Consider the following 14,212-nt stretch of genomic DNA (forward strand, 5'->3'; position numbering starts at 1 on the left):
TGTAATTGTGTGTTGTTTTCAATTTTTTTTACTTTTAGTTGTAGTTTTACTTTTTGGCCACAAGATGGCGGCCATGAGTTTGTTTACATGACGTCACTCTAAGCGTAACACACGCTTAGAGTGATGCAGTGGGGAGGCAACGGCCAGAAAAAGCACAGCTTCCGAGAGAAGCTGTCGCTTTTTCAGCGGGGGAGAGGAATCAGCGATCGGGCACCATAGCCCGATACATTGATTCCGTGGCTACCGAATCCGCGGCCGGGAGTGCGCGTGCACGCGCGCGGTCGGCCGCGGGAGCGCGCGGTAGCGCGCATGGTCCCTGGACGTAGTTTCTACGTCCAGGACCCAAAATAGGTTAAATATGTTGTTGCAGTGAAATCTAGTTGGGATTCCATATCTCTGTGAACAGTACTCACCTGTAATGTTCAGCATGCACTGCCATGCACCATGGTTTGTAGCACAGCAAAATGGTACAAATACAAATTCCTAGCTTCTGCTTTATTGAGAAAACAAACCGTATATACTCGCATATAAGCCGACCCGTGTATAAGTCGAGGTACTCACTTTTCCCTAAGAAACCAGGAAAAGGAGATTGACTCATGTATAATCCCCTCCCCAATATAGCCCCCTCCACAGTAGCCAAATGTTCCCCCAGTACAAGTCAGCCCCCTCCACATAGCCAGATGTGCCCGAGGATCATACAGCTGTGTCTCAAGAGGCCACTAGATGGCGTCATAGATATGAGACACAGCAATTGCCACACAGTAAGAATCCCAGATCATTGCACCAGTGACACGTTTCTTGCACCCTCCACTCCACAAGCCAGGGGACACAGGTCCAGGGGATGGAGGGCACGGACAAAGCAGGGCACAAGCTGGTAAGAGTAGGATCACTAGTGCACAATCTTTACGCTTCTCTGCCATTAACAAAACCTGTTCCACCATCTGTTTTGCTCTACTGACTCACATATAAGCTGAGGGGGTAACTTTTCAGCACATTTTTATGCTGAAAAATTAGGTTTATAAGCAAGTATATACAGTATCTGTTTCCTGCTGACTTTCAACATCTACAGTATAATAGATATTGTTGACTGACTTGAATAATTGTTGACTGATTTGACTGTAAAATGTTAAGTAATGTGTGCTACCTGCAGTGAATCTGCCTCAGTGTTACAGCTCAGTAACTTCCTTTAATTTAGCGGTTGTGATAGTTTCTGATAAATCCATTATGCCAGAGTAGGAGTTTACTTTTTAGAATATTGCTAGCATAAACTTCATCATCATCTTGATTTTTTTCCTGAATTGTTTTACACCCTTTGCTTTAGTTGTATAGGTTCATTTTCTTGAATTGAATTTTACAACAAATTATTTATACCTTTTCAGCAGTGACAGAAAGCCACGGAGTATCAGAAAACATTCAGAGGTTTTCCTTACTGCCAACCTACCTACCAGTGACTTACACTATCCACCAGAGCGACATGTCCTTTTTCTTGAAGGAAGCCAACCAGGACATCATGAGAAACTCCAGCCTGCAGTCTCGAACTGAATCTTTTCTTATTTATAAAGCTAAAAAGCAGCCTGTCATGAATGCCACATGTGGACCATTTTTCATTGAGCAAGAAGTGCCAGAAGATCTATTGCTAATGTCTAATCATTTTGGATTTACAGATAAATTCACCTTTAACTGGAAAATCAAAGCATACATCCTCAAGGATAAACTTTTCCGGACTAAACCTAAGGTTCAGATACTATTTTATATTGTTGGGAGAGATTGGGATGACTATAGCACTACAGAGAGACTTCCGTGTGTTAAGGTATTTGCCTTTCGAGAAACAAGAGAAGTGAAGGGCATTTGTAAGTTAACGGGTGATCTAGGATTGTGCGTTGTTGAATTGGAGATGCTAGCAAGCTGGTTTGACCCACCCACGGTTGTTGCTGGCCGTAAAAGGATGTTAGAACCATCTGATGGTAGCCCTGTGGAATTATACTATGCTCTTCAACCAACCGATGAGAAAGGAGACTGCATGAAAGACGACATCAAGAAAAGTTCAAGTCGGTCATCACGCAATTATAATGATGACACCGGTCCACCATTACAGAGAATTGGAAGTGTTTACCTTTATCAAACCCTCAGCGGCCACGCTTTTATTGAAATTCAAATTGATGGTAATTTGGCTATCCGCTCCTTATCCAGGAATATAAGAAAAGGGGATATTCTAACCTATTTTGTATTCCTGTCTAAAAATATTACACAGACCAAATTCAAATTAAGGTAAGACAAAGATTGTTATGGTGTTTCTGTTGTAGTTTTCAGGCATAAGCCATGCAATACAATTCCCAATAGAAATAATTTGCGAACAAAGGAACAAAAAATACAAACAAACAAAAAACAACATAAAAACTTAATGTAGCCTTATGGATAATTGAAGTATTTAGCATAAAATGTCACATTCACAAGAGAAAAATGTTCAGAATAATCTAGTGTTTTCACCTAACATATGCCAAGGATATCGTCCAAGGATAATGTTTGTTACAATGGGGTATATTTACTAAACCCCTGTAAACCTTACATGTGCAAGCAGCACAAATTATAGAGGAACTTTAACCAAGGATTGAACATCATTCCAGTCAGTAGCTGATACTACCGTTCCCCCCGAGAAATGTTTACCTTTTCTCAAATATTTCATAAGGGGGATCTGTGTGGCTGATATTGTGGTAAAACCTCTCCCACAGTGTGATGTCATAACCATGGTCCTGACTGTTTCCTTTCTGTGAACCTCGTTGCATTGTGGGAAATAATGGCTGTTTACAACTGCCAAGCAATCAGAATCTTCCTCTGTGCATATGTATATCTATTTAAAACAACATTGTAGCTTATCACATTGTTAGTGGGTGTGGTTATAGATAATGGCAGTTTGTGCTGTCTAGTTTTTTACTTGTCTGCCAGTAGTAAAGATGATTACCTGCAGGTTCATTGTGGAACACACAACATAAACAAATTACATGGTGAATATTACTTGATCTTTCTTATATTTTGTAACGGCTCACTTTGCAATGTCTTGATTTATTCAAAACTCCCCCCCTCTTCATTTTTTTGTGGGGGGGGATTAAATTCCTCTTTAAGTTTACTGGGCTTTACTAAAATCATGCAATGCTTTATATAATTGGCATAACTCAGATTGTATATGCAACACCTACATTGCTTGTGTAACAGGCAATGTAGACATTGCACATATAACAGAGTTGCACAAATTATGCACTGTGTTGCATAATTTACATAAAGCCTATTAAACTGTATGTTTTCTGTTTGCACATGTATTGTTTTTTTTTTTTGTTTTTTTGGGTGTTTAGTAAATATACCTGAGCATTACTAACAACTACATTTTCTTCATTGAATGCCTTTGGAGTAATGTTATTGTTGCCCATTAAGCCAATGAAAGTGAATATTGTCTTGTGCAAAAAGGAAACAAAACACTAGTTTCAAGCTATGTTACGTGTATAGTCTATTATGGTTGATCTGTATGGTTGAAGTTGTTAAAGAGGGCATCTAGGGAGTTTTTCAGATAATGGTTTTCCTTATTTTTTTTCTAGCATCTGTCAGTCTGCTCAGATTATTTTTTGTTTGCTTTGCTTTGATTCTATATTGTTTAAACCATGCAAAATGCACTTCAATATATTAACAATATATAAAGTAGGACTATTTATTGGGCCATTGAATAGTGATATGCAAATGGCTATGATGTGCAGCATGTAAGTGATCTATATTAAGTTCATGTGAGACTTTGTTTTCTTATTGATTCAGAACAAGGATTAGAGCATTACAAAGGTTTTTGTAAATGATTATAATAACTTTAAAGTGAAGGTCCGATGAAAACAAAAATAAAGGTCTACTTACTCAGGGCTTCCTCCAGCCCCTGGCAGCCGATATGTCCCTCACCGCAGCTCTGGTTTCCCAAGGGCCCCTCCGTTGCAGATGCTGACCTCTCCAGGTCAGTATCTTCTGCGTCTGAGCGAGATGCGCTCACATTCGTGCTCACGTGGCCTGGAGCGCAGAACTACTGTGCTTCTGCAGAACGCTCCCAGCCACTGGATCGCAACAGCAAGCAGCGCGGCCACGCACTTGCACAGATGCAGAGGAGTCTGACCTGGCGAGGTCGGCATCTGCAACAGAGAGGACTCCATGACACAAGAGCTGCAGCAAGGGACATAATTGGCTGCCAGGAGATGGAGGAAGCTCCGGGAAAGTAGATCTTGATTTTTTATTTACCTCGAATGTGTCCTTTAATGCTGAACACATATAAAAATGATAAGATAATCAAAAAGCATTTGTGCCACTGAGGGCTGGCACTATATGTATATACCTAATGAATGTGTGTGACCCTGTGAGATGCATAGTGGAGTTTACAACGGATTTCTGCATTTACAATTGTGAATCTGTAAAGAGGCATAGTTTTTTTTTTACACTATGTTTACAATGTTTTTTTTTTATTATTTTGCAATTCCAATGTTCAATGATTATTTATAGGCTTGGCTACAGATTTAATCTATGACCCCCCCCCTTTTTAACCTAGCAGTTTTTAAGATTGGATATCTCCCTAAATAGTCTCTGAGAGGTGCTCTTTGTCCGGTTGTGAATATTCAACTGATATGAATACATCTCTCAATATGCCAACAGACTGACCATCAGACAGATCCTGCTCTGACTAAATGTGACCAGAGAGTGGTCTATTGCCTGTCCACACATAGCAGACAGATTCCTAATCGATTTCAGCATGAAATTATCCTAGTGCCTCTGCCTGCCGGGCACCCCAGCCCGTGGTAAGTGTTCACCTGTCACATGAGCAGAATTCCTGGCCTTCTACAGTGTCCGGGGACTTTTTTTTTAATTCATTTAAGACATTGATCATTATGATCAAATCCACAAGACATCAGTGCCAAAAATTGAGTCATGTATGGGTACCCGTAGAATGGCTCCTTGTGTTTGTATCATTATACCTTCTATGTAGACCATCATCATTGAAATGAGCAGGTTTTAGTAGGTTGTTAATTATTACATATATGTTTCCATACTATGAGGAATAGTGTAGTATTCTCTTAATCAAGGATGTTCAATGATATTCAAATATTTCCGAGTGTATGCAAATGTATGTCAATGTTTATGCAAATATATGCAGCTTGAAAATAGACCAATCAATTTAAGCCTGGGTTGGACTTGATTGGTCCATTATCAAGCTGCATATATTTGCATAAATCTGCATACATTCAGAAGGATTTGCATATCATTGATCATCCCTACTCTTAATAGGTTCTGGAAACAGTTTTTTTTCTTCCATTAAAAAAAAGAGAGGAAACAAAAGGCATGGTATTACTCATAAGCATTTACAGTGACACATTTGTTGTAGCATCAAGTAAAAAAAATGGCTGCATAGCTCTCTTAATATGGCTTGTTCAGGACAATGTTTTTGCCTTGAGTTGTGAGCTTGGACAAAGGGCTAATTACCAGATAATGTTTTTATGATGTTCTCATCATGCCACAAGCTTTCTTAACGAGGCTTTGTATGAACTCACCTTTAATGGATTAACTGTACCCCTGGGAATCAACGTGGCTTATGATGTTATTGTTGAAGAAAAGTAACGTACATTTTTATTTTTAATTTTTTAAGTTCATTATGTAGTTTCAGGTATTGCTCGCATAATCTGTTATTAGACTTTATGCTCCCACTCACTTTTTTATCATTTACAGACCATACTTCTTTCAATTGCACATTATTTACTTGTAGTACACAATGTCATTTTTACATTTTGAAGAACATAAGTATCACTTGTCGCTTTGCAGAGTTCAGGGTATCTTAACTTTGTTAGAATAGTGTAACCCCTGTAGTGTTTACCAAGTGCTCTTTGGAAAGTATAATAATAACAATGCTTATATTTGTATAACATTTTTCACCTGTCAGAATCAAAGTGCTTGAGTGCAGCAGCCACCACTAAGGGTGCGCTTAGTAGGGCACCTTGCAGTGTTAGGGAGTTTTACACAAGGACACTATCCAGCCTCTATATGACTATATTTCAAGTACTTAGAGGAATTGGTTTCAGGCCATAGACAGAGTCAGCACCAAATAATCAGATCTGTAAAAACAAAATTGCGGAAAACTGCTTGCACAGAATAATATACAGTATTTGTGTGAAATCAATCAATTTGCCTCTCTGGTTATCTGGCATCTTTGAATATTTAGCTATTTCTCTGATGTACACTATTACCTTCTGCAGAGAAAGGGGAGCAGATATTCATATTAGCAGTGATTGTCATATGCTAATTATGATTACACAAATTTTGCATTACATTTCGCAATTATGGCCACACGTAATTATGATTTGCAAATTCAATTGATTTTGCATAATCCATTTGTAATTCTGTGTAATTTAGCCTAATTTTGTGCCGAATTTAGCTGTTAATATCAAAGCCCACATACATGATATTGTCACCAAAACTGCTATCTGACGGATAATGATTAAGTTGCTGTGCAAAATGTCATTTTACTGAGTTTAATAAAAAAAAAATTCCTTTGCATTTTTAAAATGTATTGTCTCAAAATCTTCAAGGTCTATTTGAGTTGTTTGCACTATTCTTCTTAACATACATAGCAATTTTTGGGACTATAGCATGTGTGGTGAATTTCTATTAACCGCTTAAGTCGGTACCAATGATGCGTAACTGGAAAATGATGGTTCATGATTATGGTTACAAATAAAATTAAGAATTTTCCCTATATTTCCTATTACAATGTTGCATTGTAATGGCAAATTATGATTCAAAATTACGATTATGCAAAATGTGTGCTTATATCATATTTGAAACTATCTGTACACATCCATTGTGCAAACCAATCTGACACTAATGTTTAAATCTGAAAAGTTTTATACTTGATTTATTACTTCCAAAAGCTGTATAATATTATGATAAATGTACTAAATATGAGCAGAAGAACTGGTGATGATAGTGAGATCTGAAATAACCAAGTCTGAATCCTCCATTAAAACACATAATGGCCTCAATTCACTAAACTTATTTCCTGTCTTTAATAACGTGTCTAGAGTAATCACCATTGTGATAAGGCATGTAGTATTCAGGAAACATTTCAACTCTTCAATCCTTAAAATAACTCCAGAATTCTACAGTTAAAGACAGGCTCTTAATTAACTGTGTGTGAAAATAACTACAGAGGAGGTAACTTAACTACAGAGGAGGTAACTTATGGAATGGAGAGATAAGATAACTCGCTCACTGTGTCATGGCAAGTTATCTCTTGCCTTATTATCTCCAGCATGATCTTAGTGAATTGAGGCCAATGTGTAGACCAGACTAGTGGCGCACAGAGCAGAGCTCCCTTGCGGCTGGAAGAACAGCAGTAAGGGCCCTTTTCCACTAGAGCGATTGCTGAATCGCAAATCGCAAATCGCTAGTGATTTTTAAATAGCTAGGGTTGTTACTTTATCATAGTAATTACAAGAAGTATTTTCCACTACAGTGATTAGATTTGAACATTGCAAATCGCAATCGCTTTCTGGAGTGATTTTAATTACAATGATAATGCAATGCAAATGAAAATCACAATCGCATAACAGAATTAATGAAAAATCGCAATCGCTGGCGCTTGTGATTTGTGATTGCGATTGCTAGTGGAAAAGGGCCCAAGTCCCCGCCCGCTGTCAGCCGCCGACACTTATAAATTCAGTCAGCCGCCGACACTTAAAAATTCTGGAGGGGAGAGCCAGGAAGGGGGGCCCCAAGGTGAAGGAAGAGGGGGAGACGTCCCCCCTTCCATGCCGCTGTGCACACAGCTTCCTTTCACTGGCTGCCTTCCCTCCTGGGGACACCTATAGACCTGGCTACATATAATGGGGACACCTATAGACCTGGCTACATATACTGGGAACACCTATACACCTGGCTACATATATTGGGGACACCTATAGACCTGGCTACATATAATGGGGACACCTATAGACCTGGCTACATATACTGGGAACACCTATACACCTGGATACATATACTGGGTACACCTATATACCTGGCTACATATACTGGGGACGACTATAGACCTGGCTATATATACTGGGGACACCTATAGACCTGACTTTACTGGAGACACCTATACACCTGGCTACATATACTGGGGGCACCTATACACCTGGCTATCTATACTGGAGACACCTATAGACCTTGCTATCTGTATTAGGGACACCTATAGACCTGGCTACCTATTAATCTGGAGACATCTGTAAACTTGGCTATCTATACTGGGGACACCCATAGACCTGGCTACCTATTCTGGGGACACCTATAGACCTGGCTATCTAAACTGGGGACACCTATAGACCTGGTTATCTATTATGGGGACACCTATAGACCTGGCTACTTGTACTGGGGACACCTATAGACCTGGATACCTGTACTGGGAACACCTATAGACCTGGTTACTTCCACTGGGGATACCTTTAGACCTGGTTACCTATACCTTAGGGGAACTGCTGCCTGATTAACTATTTTTGGGGAACCGCTTCTGCCAGATTAAGTGTATTTTGGGGAACAGCGGCCAGATTATGTGTATTTTTGGGGAATCGCTGCCAAATTGTGTATTTTGGGGGAACCACTGCTGCCAGATTACATGTATTTTGGGTGATCCGCTGCCAGATTTCACATATTTTGGGGAATCGCTGCCAAATTATGTGTATGTTGGGGGAACCGTTGCTGCCAGATTACGTCTATTTTGGGGGAACGACTGCCATATTATCTGTATTTTGGAGAAACCGCTGCCAAATTACATTTATTTTTGGTGAAATGCTGTCAGATTACATGTATTTTGGGGGGAAACACCATGGCACTGGCAGAGTTCAAACTTCCCCAGCAGACCTTTTACGCCACTGCTAAAGTCATGTATATTTTGCCCCACCCATGACCATACCCACATTCTGTTGCGTGACCACACCCATTTATCAGCGTGCCACGTTACGGTTTTTATCAGTATAAAATATCTGTTGTCAGTAAATTATTATATCTTAGTCTGTAAAAAATAATGTGAAAGATGGCCAACACTGGTAGGGAGCCCCAAAATCTCCTATTGCCCGGGGGCCCCATGAGTTGTCAGTCCGCCCCTGCACAAATTGTTCATGTATAGCTGAATTATTGCGAATTTCCTTCTAAGAAGGCAAATTTCACCAAGCATTGCTTATTAGTAGGAGGGCTTTTTCGGTCTCTTTTATCCCCCTATACATTCCTAGTGGTTTGGGTCACCCCGAGCTACTTGGTTAATCTGCAGAGCCTGGAACAAACCAAGATTATTGATTTCAAAATATATATGGTGCGACCATTCATAGTTCTATATGAAGATCGCAGCAACCCAGGGAGTATAGAAATCACCACCAAGATCATTTTCAATAATCCTCCAATCTTATCTTTTATAGACCCCCATCATGCTCTTTTTTTAGAGCTAAACCAAGTCACCTTTCTCCATCACCATCATAAGAACAGCATTATCTCAATTTGAAATGAATGAAAACTGTCTGAAATGCTACCTGGGTTGTAAACCCTGGGACATGACAGCATGCCAGTGAGTGAATGATACACACATTGCTTATACAGTTAAATATGCAACCACAGTTACTGGGTTCAGTTCAGATTAACCTGCTAGATCAAGACTGTTGCCAAAGACTTGGAAAACCTCTATGCAGGGCAAGGCTGACTGGACTGTCATCAAAGCAACCCCTAAAGGTTAAAGTATGAATCTCTACTTTGCACTTGATAATTTGCATTGTTGCGCCATTAAAGGGGCAGTACAGCAAAATGTTGGCTACTAGGATAACCTCTTAGTATGTTTCTAATAGTAAGAGAAACACATATTAGGTAGTGTATCTGGTTACAAATGTTGGCTGGATAGGATAATTTATAGCACCTCTTACAGACCCTGGTGTCCGTAGAAGAATGAAAGATGTAGGGCCAACTTGCTTGATTGGGTGTGCGACGAGAACGGCATGCCATTTTGCATTGATCGCTGAAACCCCAGCGCTCTCCCCCCTCATGAAGAATGTCCCCCCGGTTCCCCATGTAGAGTATACATTACCTGTCCACGGCCTGCGCTTGTCCCTCCTCAGGCTCCGGGCACATTCCCCTCTCCATACACAAATGTCCCACGTGGTTTCCTAGTAAGGGTGCATGTGTGACATTAGATACGCGGGCCCTTACTAACCATGTGGGGCATGCAAGTATGCAGGAGGAATCACAGAGGCAGTGTGGGACAAGCATGGACAGGTAATGTATACTTTGCACTAGGCACAGAGGGGGCATTCTTAAATCTCCATGAGGGAGGCACAGCGTTGGAGCGGTGAGACGGTGGATGCGGCGCACAAGGCCAATTCCGGATCTATTTCAGCATGAAATTGATCAGGAATCAGCCTATGGTGTATAGGCAGCTGACAGATCTCTATCTTATCAGATTCGATAAGAAAAAAAATTGTCTCTTGGTCGAATCTGCCCATATATCGCTAGATGTATGGCTATCTTAACAGCTAATTTTTGTCCTCTCTGTGCGAGATAAACTCGTCAACAGTAGTGTTGGGCGAACAGTGTTCGCCACTGTTCGGGTTCTGCAGAACATCACCCTGTTCGGGTGATGTTCGAGTTCGGTCGAACACCTGGTGGTGTTCGGCCAAACTGTTCGGGTTCGCCCGAACTGCTGAATGCCCGGCCGAACAGGGCCTCTGTTCGGCCGAACAGGGCCCTGTTCGGCCGAATACGGCCCCCTATGGGGTCGCAGGCATAAGGGGGGAGCATGCCCCGATCGCGGGGGGGGGTCGGAAATTCCCCCCACCCCCTCCGCTACCGCTCCCCCCTCTGCCCGCTTCCCCATACAAAAGTTTGACGAAAGTAAAATAGTACCGGTGGTGGTGGCTGGCTGCTGCAGTGGCTGGCTGGCACTATGAAGTGACTGAGGAGGAGGAGGAGGAGTAGGACGCGTTGAGGGAGGCCGGGCAGCGGGCGGTTCAGCGGTAGTACCCTTGTGGTACTTCCGCCCTTTCTCTGACCTCACGTCCTCTGCATACGAGGGTACGCGTCACGCGTACCCTCGTATGCGTCATCACGCAGAGGACGTGAGGTCAGATAAAGGGCGGAAGTACCACAAGGGTACTACCGCTGAACCGCCCGCTGCCCGGCCTCCCTCAACGCGTCCTACTCCGACTCCTCCTCCTCAGTCACTTCATAGTGCCAGCCAGCCACTGCAGCAGCCAGCCACCACCACCGGTACTATTTTACTTTCGTCAAACTTTTGTATGGGGAAGCGGGCAGAGGGGGAGCGCTAGCGGAGGGGGTGGGGGGAATTTCCAACCCCCCCCGCGATCGGGGCATGCTCCCCCCTTATGCCTGCGACCCCATAGGGCCCCCAAAAGCGGGATTTTCGGGGAGTTCGGGGTTCGGCCCGAACATGCCGAACATCGCGGCCATGTTCGGCGAACGTTCCCGAACCCGAACATCCAGGTGTTCGCCCAACACTAGTCAACAGCAAGTACAGATATCTGCGGTAAGTAAACAAGCAGCTTCCTGTTTATTTACCTCAGATATCCATACTACTTGCTGCTGAGGAGCCTGCCTACATTCCAGACTTTTATCTTTATCTCACACACGGAGAGGATAGAAATAGCACAGCTAAACAAAGGAGGAGGTCACTTTCTGATGAAGCCAGGATCTTTAAGAGGTGCTTTAAATTATTCTATCCATCTGGAATTTGTAACCAGATAAACTACCTAATATCTGTTTCTCTTATGCTAGGTGTGTACCGATTTCATATCGACTTCTTGATTTTCCGCTCATTTTCATAATCTTTTTTTGATCGATTTTCATAAAACTTAATGAAAATTGAAAAAACTATAAAAAAAAAACTATTATAAAAAAGGATAACATCAGAAAATTGCAAAATCGATCGCAATTAGGATTGGACATGTTGGAAATAATCGATCTGGCAGGTAAATCTGCCAGAACATTGTATGGTGTGTACCTAGCATTACTATTAGAAACAAGCTAAGAGATTATCCCAGTAGCCAAAATGTTGTTGTCTTGCCATTTAATAGCGAAAGTATCATCATTATCTGTCCCAATATGCTAGGTGTTCTTTCTCTGTGAGGCTGATTCTGCTATTTGATTAAACCCGAAGGGGCTGATTATTTCGCAAATTAATTCTTACACTGAGGTCACTAATAAATGTCCAGTGTTGCAAAATGAAATTACCTAAATTACCATTACCATCAAATAAAACTAAAAAAGAAAAAAAAAAACTAAGCAAAACCCATTCTTCTATGTAAACTGGCGTGCTTTTGTAATGCAAATTTTGCCATGATAGCCAACAAACTATTTATATTAACAATATTATAATATTAATTTTAGATATAAAAATGCAAAAATATAAAAATAATGAAAATGAAATTAATAATGCTGGTCATATATATATATATATATATATATATATATATATATATATATATATATATATATATATATATATATATATATATATATATATATATATATATATATATATATATATATATATATATATATATATAGTTTATTTATAAAGTGCCAACATATTCTGTGGCGCTGTACAATGTAAGAAAACAGACAAGGGATACATAATGATACAGACAATGATATACATCAAATATGAACACTGATACAAAATACAGAACTATTGATTACAATATCAAACATAACATGATGACTAAAATGTATAAATGTCTAACAGAGTGCAAGCAATTAAATTAATAACATTCCATGACACAAAAGGGTGAGAGCCCTGCCCTTGCGAGCTTACAATCTAAAGGAATGGGGTGGAAACAAGAGATGGGGAAGTATACAGTATATGTACAGGCAGTGCGTAGTTAGGTTATTTAGTGGGTGCATGGCCTAAGCTAGAGAATATGCTTGTCGGAAAAGGTGGGTTTTGAGGGAGCGTTTAAAGATTTCAAACGTGAGAGAGTGGTGGATGTGCTGTGGAAGGTCACTCCAGAGGAGGGGTGAGGCACGTGAGAAGTCTTGTATACATGAATGTGAGGAGGTAATTGCAGAAGAGGATAAAAGAAGCTCATGTGCAGATCTGAGATTGCGGTTGGGTTGGTATTTGGAGACTAGTGAGGAAATGTACAGGGGAGAGAGATTGTGGAGAGCTTTGTAGGTTAGGGTTAAGAGTTTGAATTAAATCCTCTGGTTAATTGGTAGCCAGTGAAGAGCTTTTAAAACTTGTCTGCTATTGAAGAATCACTAAAGTGCAATATTTAACCACTTCAGTACAAGCAGTCTCTGCTTCCTTAAGGACCAGAGACTGCTGGTACAGTAAAACCCCGCCTCCCGACGATTCGCCACACATATCTGCCACTCTCGCCGGTAGCGACACTGCCCCATTGCCATAGGCTCCCCTCTCTGCCATCTCTATGACGGCAGAGTGCTGACAACCGGTCAGGAGCCACTTTCATTGGCTCTTGACGCTGTCTATCAATGGGAGCCAATGTGATTGGCTCTTCGTGATCACGCGGTCAGGAGCCAATGAAAGCGACTCCTGACTTGCTTACAGAGCTCTGCCGTCTTATAGACAGCAGAGTGAGCGAATTGTGGCAGTAACGGCAGGGATGCGTCGTTCATCAGGACGTCGAATCTACATCCAGTCAGACTGACAACACCACCTGCTGGACGTAGATTCAAACTGTGTTGGTCCGGAACCAGTTAAAATACATACATATTGTATAAGATGTCTCTGTCTCCTCATTTGTTTTGTCAACTCCGACTCTTTGTGACCATATGTACTTTTGCACATCAGACATGTCTGTCAGTCACTGCTCAGATGTTGCAAAGGCATGTTCATAGCTTCACATAAGTTGTTTATCCATTTTAGCGTCTGCCGTCCACTTCTTCTTATGTCCTACATTTTTTCAAGCATTAAGGATTTTTCCAAAGAATCTGGTCTTCTCATATGTGGCCAAAGTATTTAAGTTTCAATAGTAGTATCAGCACTTATAGTGAACACTCTGGTCTTATTTCTTTAAGTATTGACTATTTAGATCTTCTAGCAGTCCAGGAAACTCTTAGTAGTCTTATCCACCCTCTCAATTCAAAAGCATCAATTTTTCTACACATGGCCCTATTTATAGTCCAACTTTCACAGCCATTTGTTACT

General features: G+C 41.0%; 1 protein-coding gene across 1 annotated transcript in view; it reads left to right on the top strand.

Moving 5' to 3' along the window:
- LOC137524139 (transmembrane protein 132D-like) overlaps positions 1-14,212 on the top strand; it is a 1,100,471-nt gene that overhangs the window by 336,509 nt on the left and 749,750 nt on the right. The window contains exon 2 of the mRNA XM_068243700.1: positions 1,380-2,268. Within this exon, the coding sequence (XP_068099801.1) occupies positions 1,380-2,268 (889 nt within the window). The remainder of the gene's footprint in view (positions 1-1,379; positions 2,269-14,212) is intronic.

Source organism: Hyperolius riggenbachi, chromosome 1 (assembly GCF_040937935.1).
Source record: "Hyperolius riggenbachi isolate aHypRig1 chromosome 1, aHypRig1.pri, whole genome shotgun sequence".
NCBI classification, from domain to species: Eukaryota; Metazoa; Chordata; class Amphibia; order Anura; family Hyperoliidae; genus Hyperolius; species Hyperolius riggenbachi.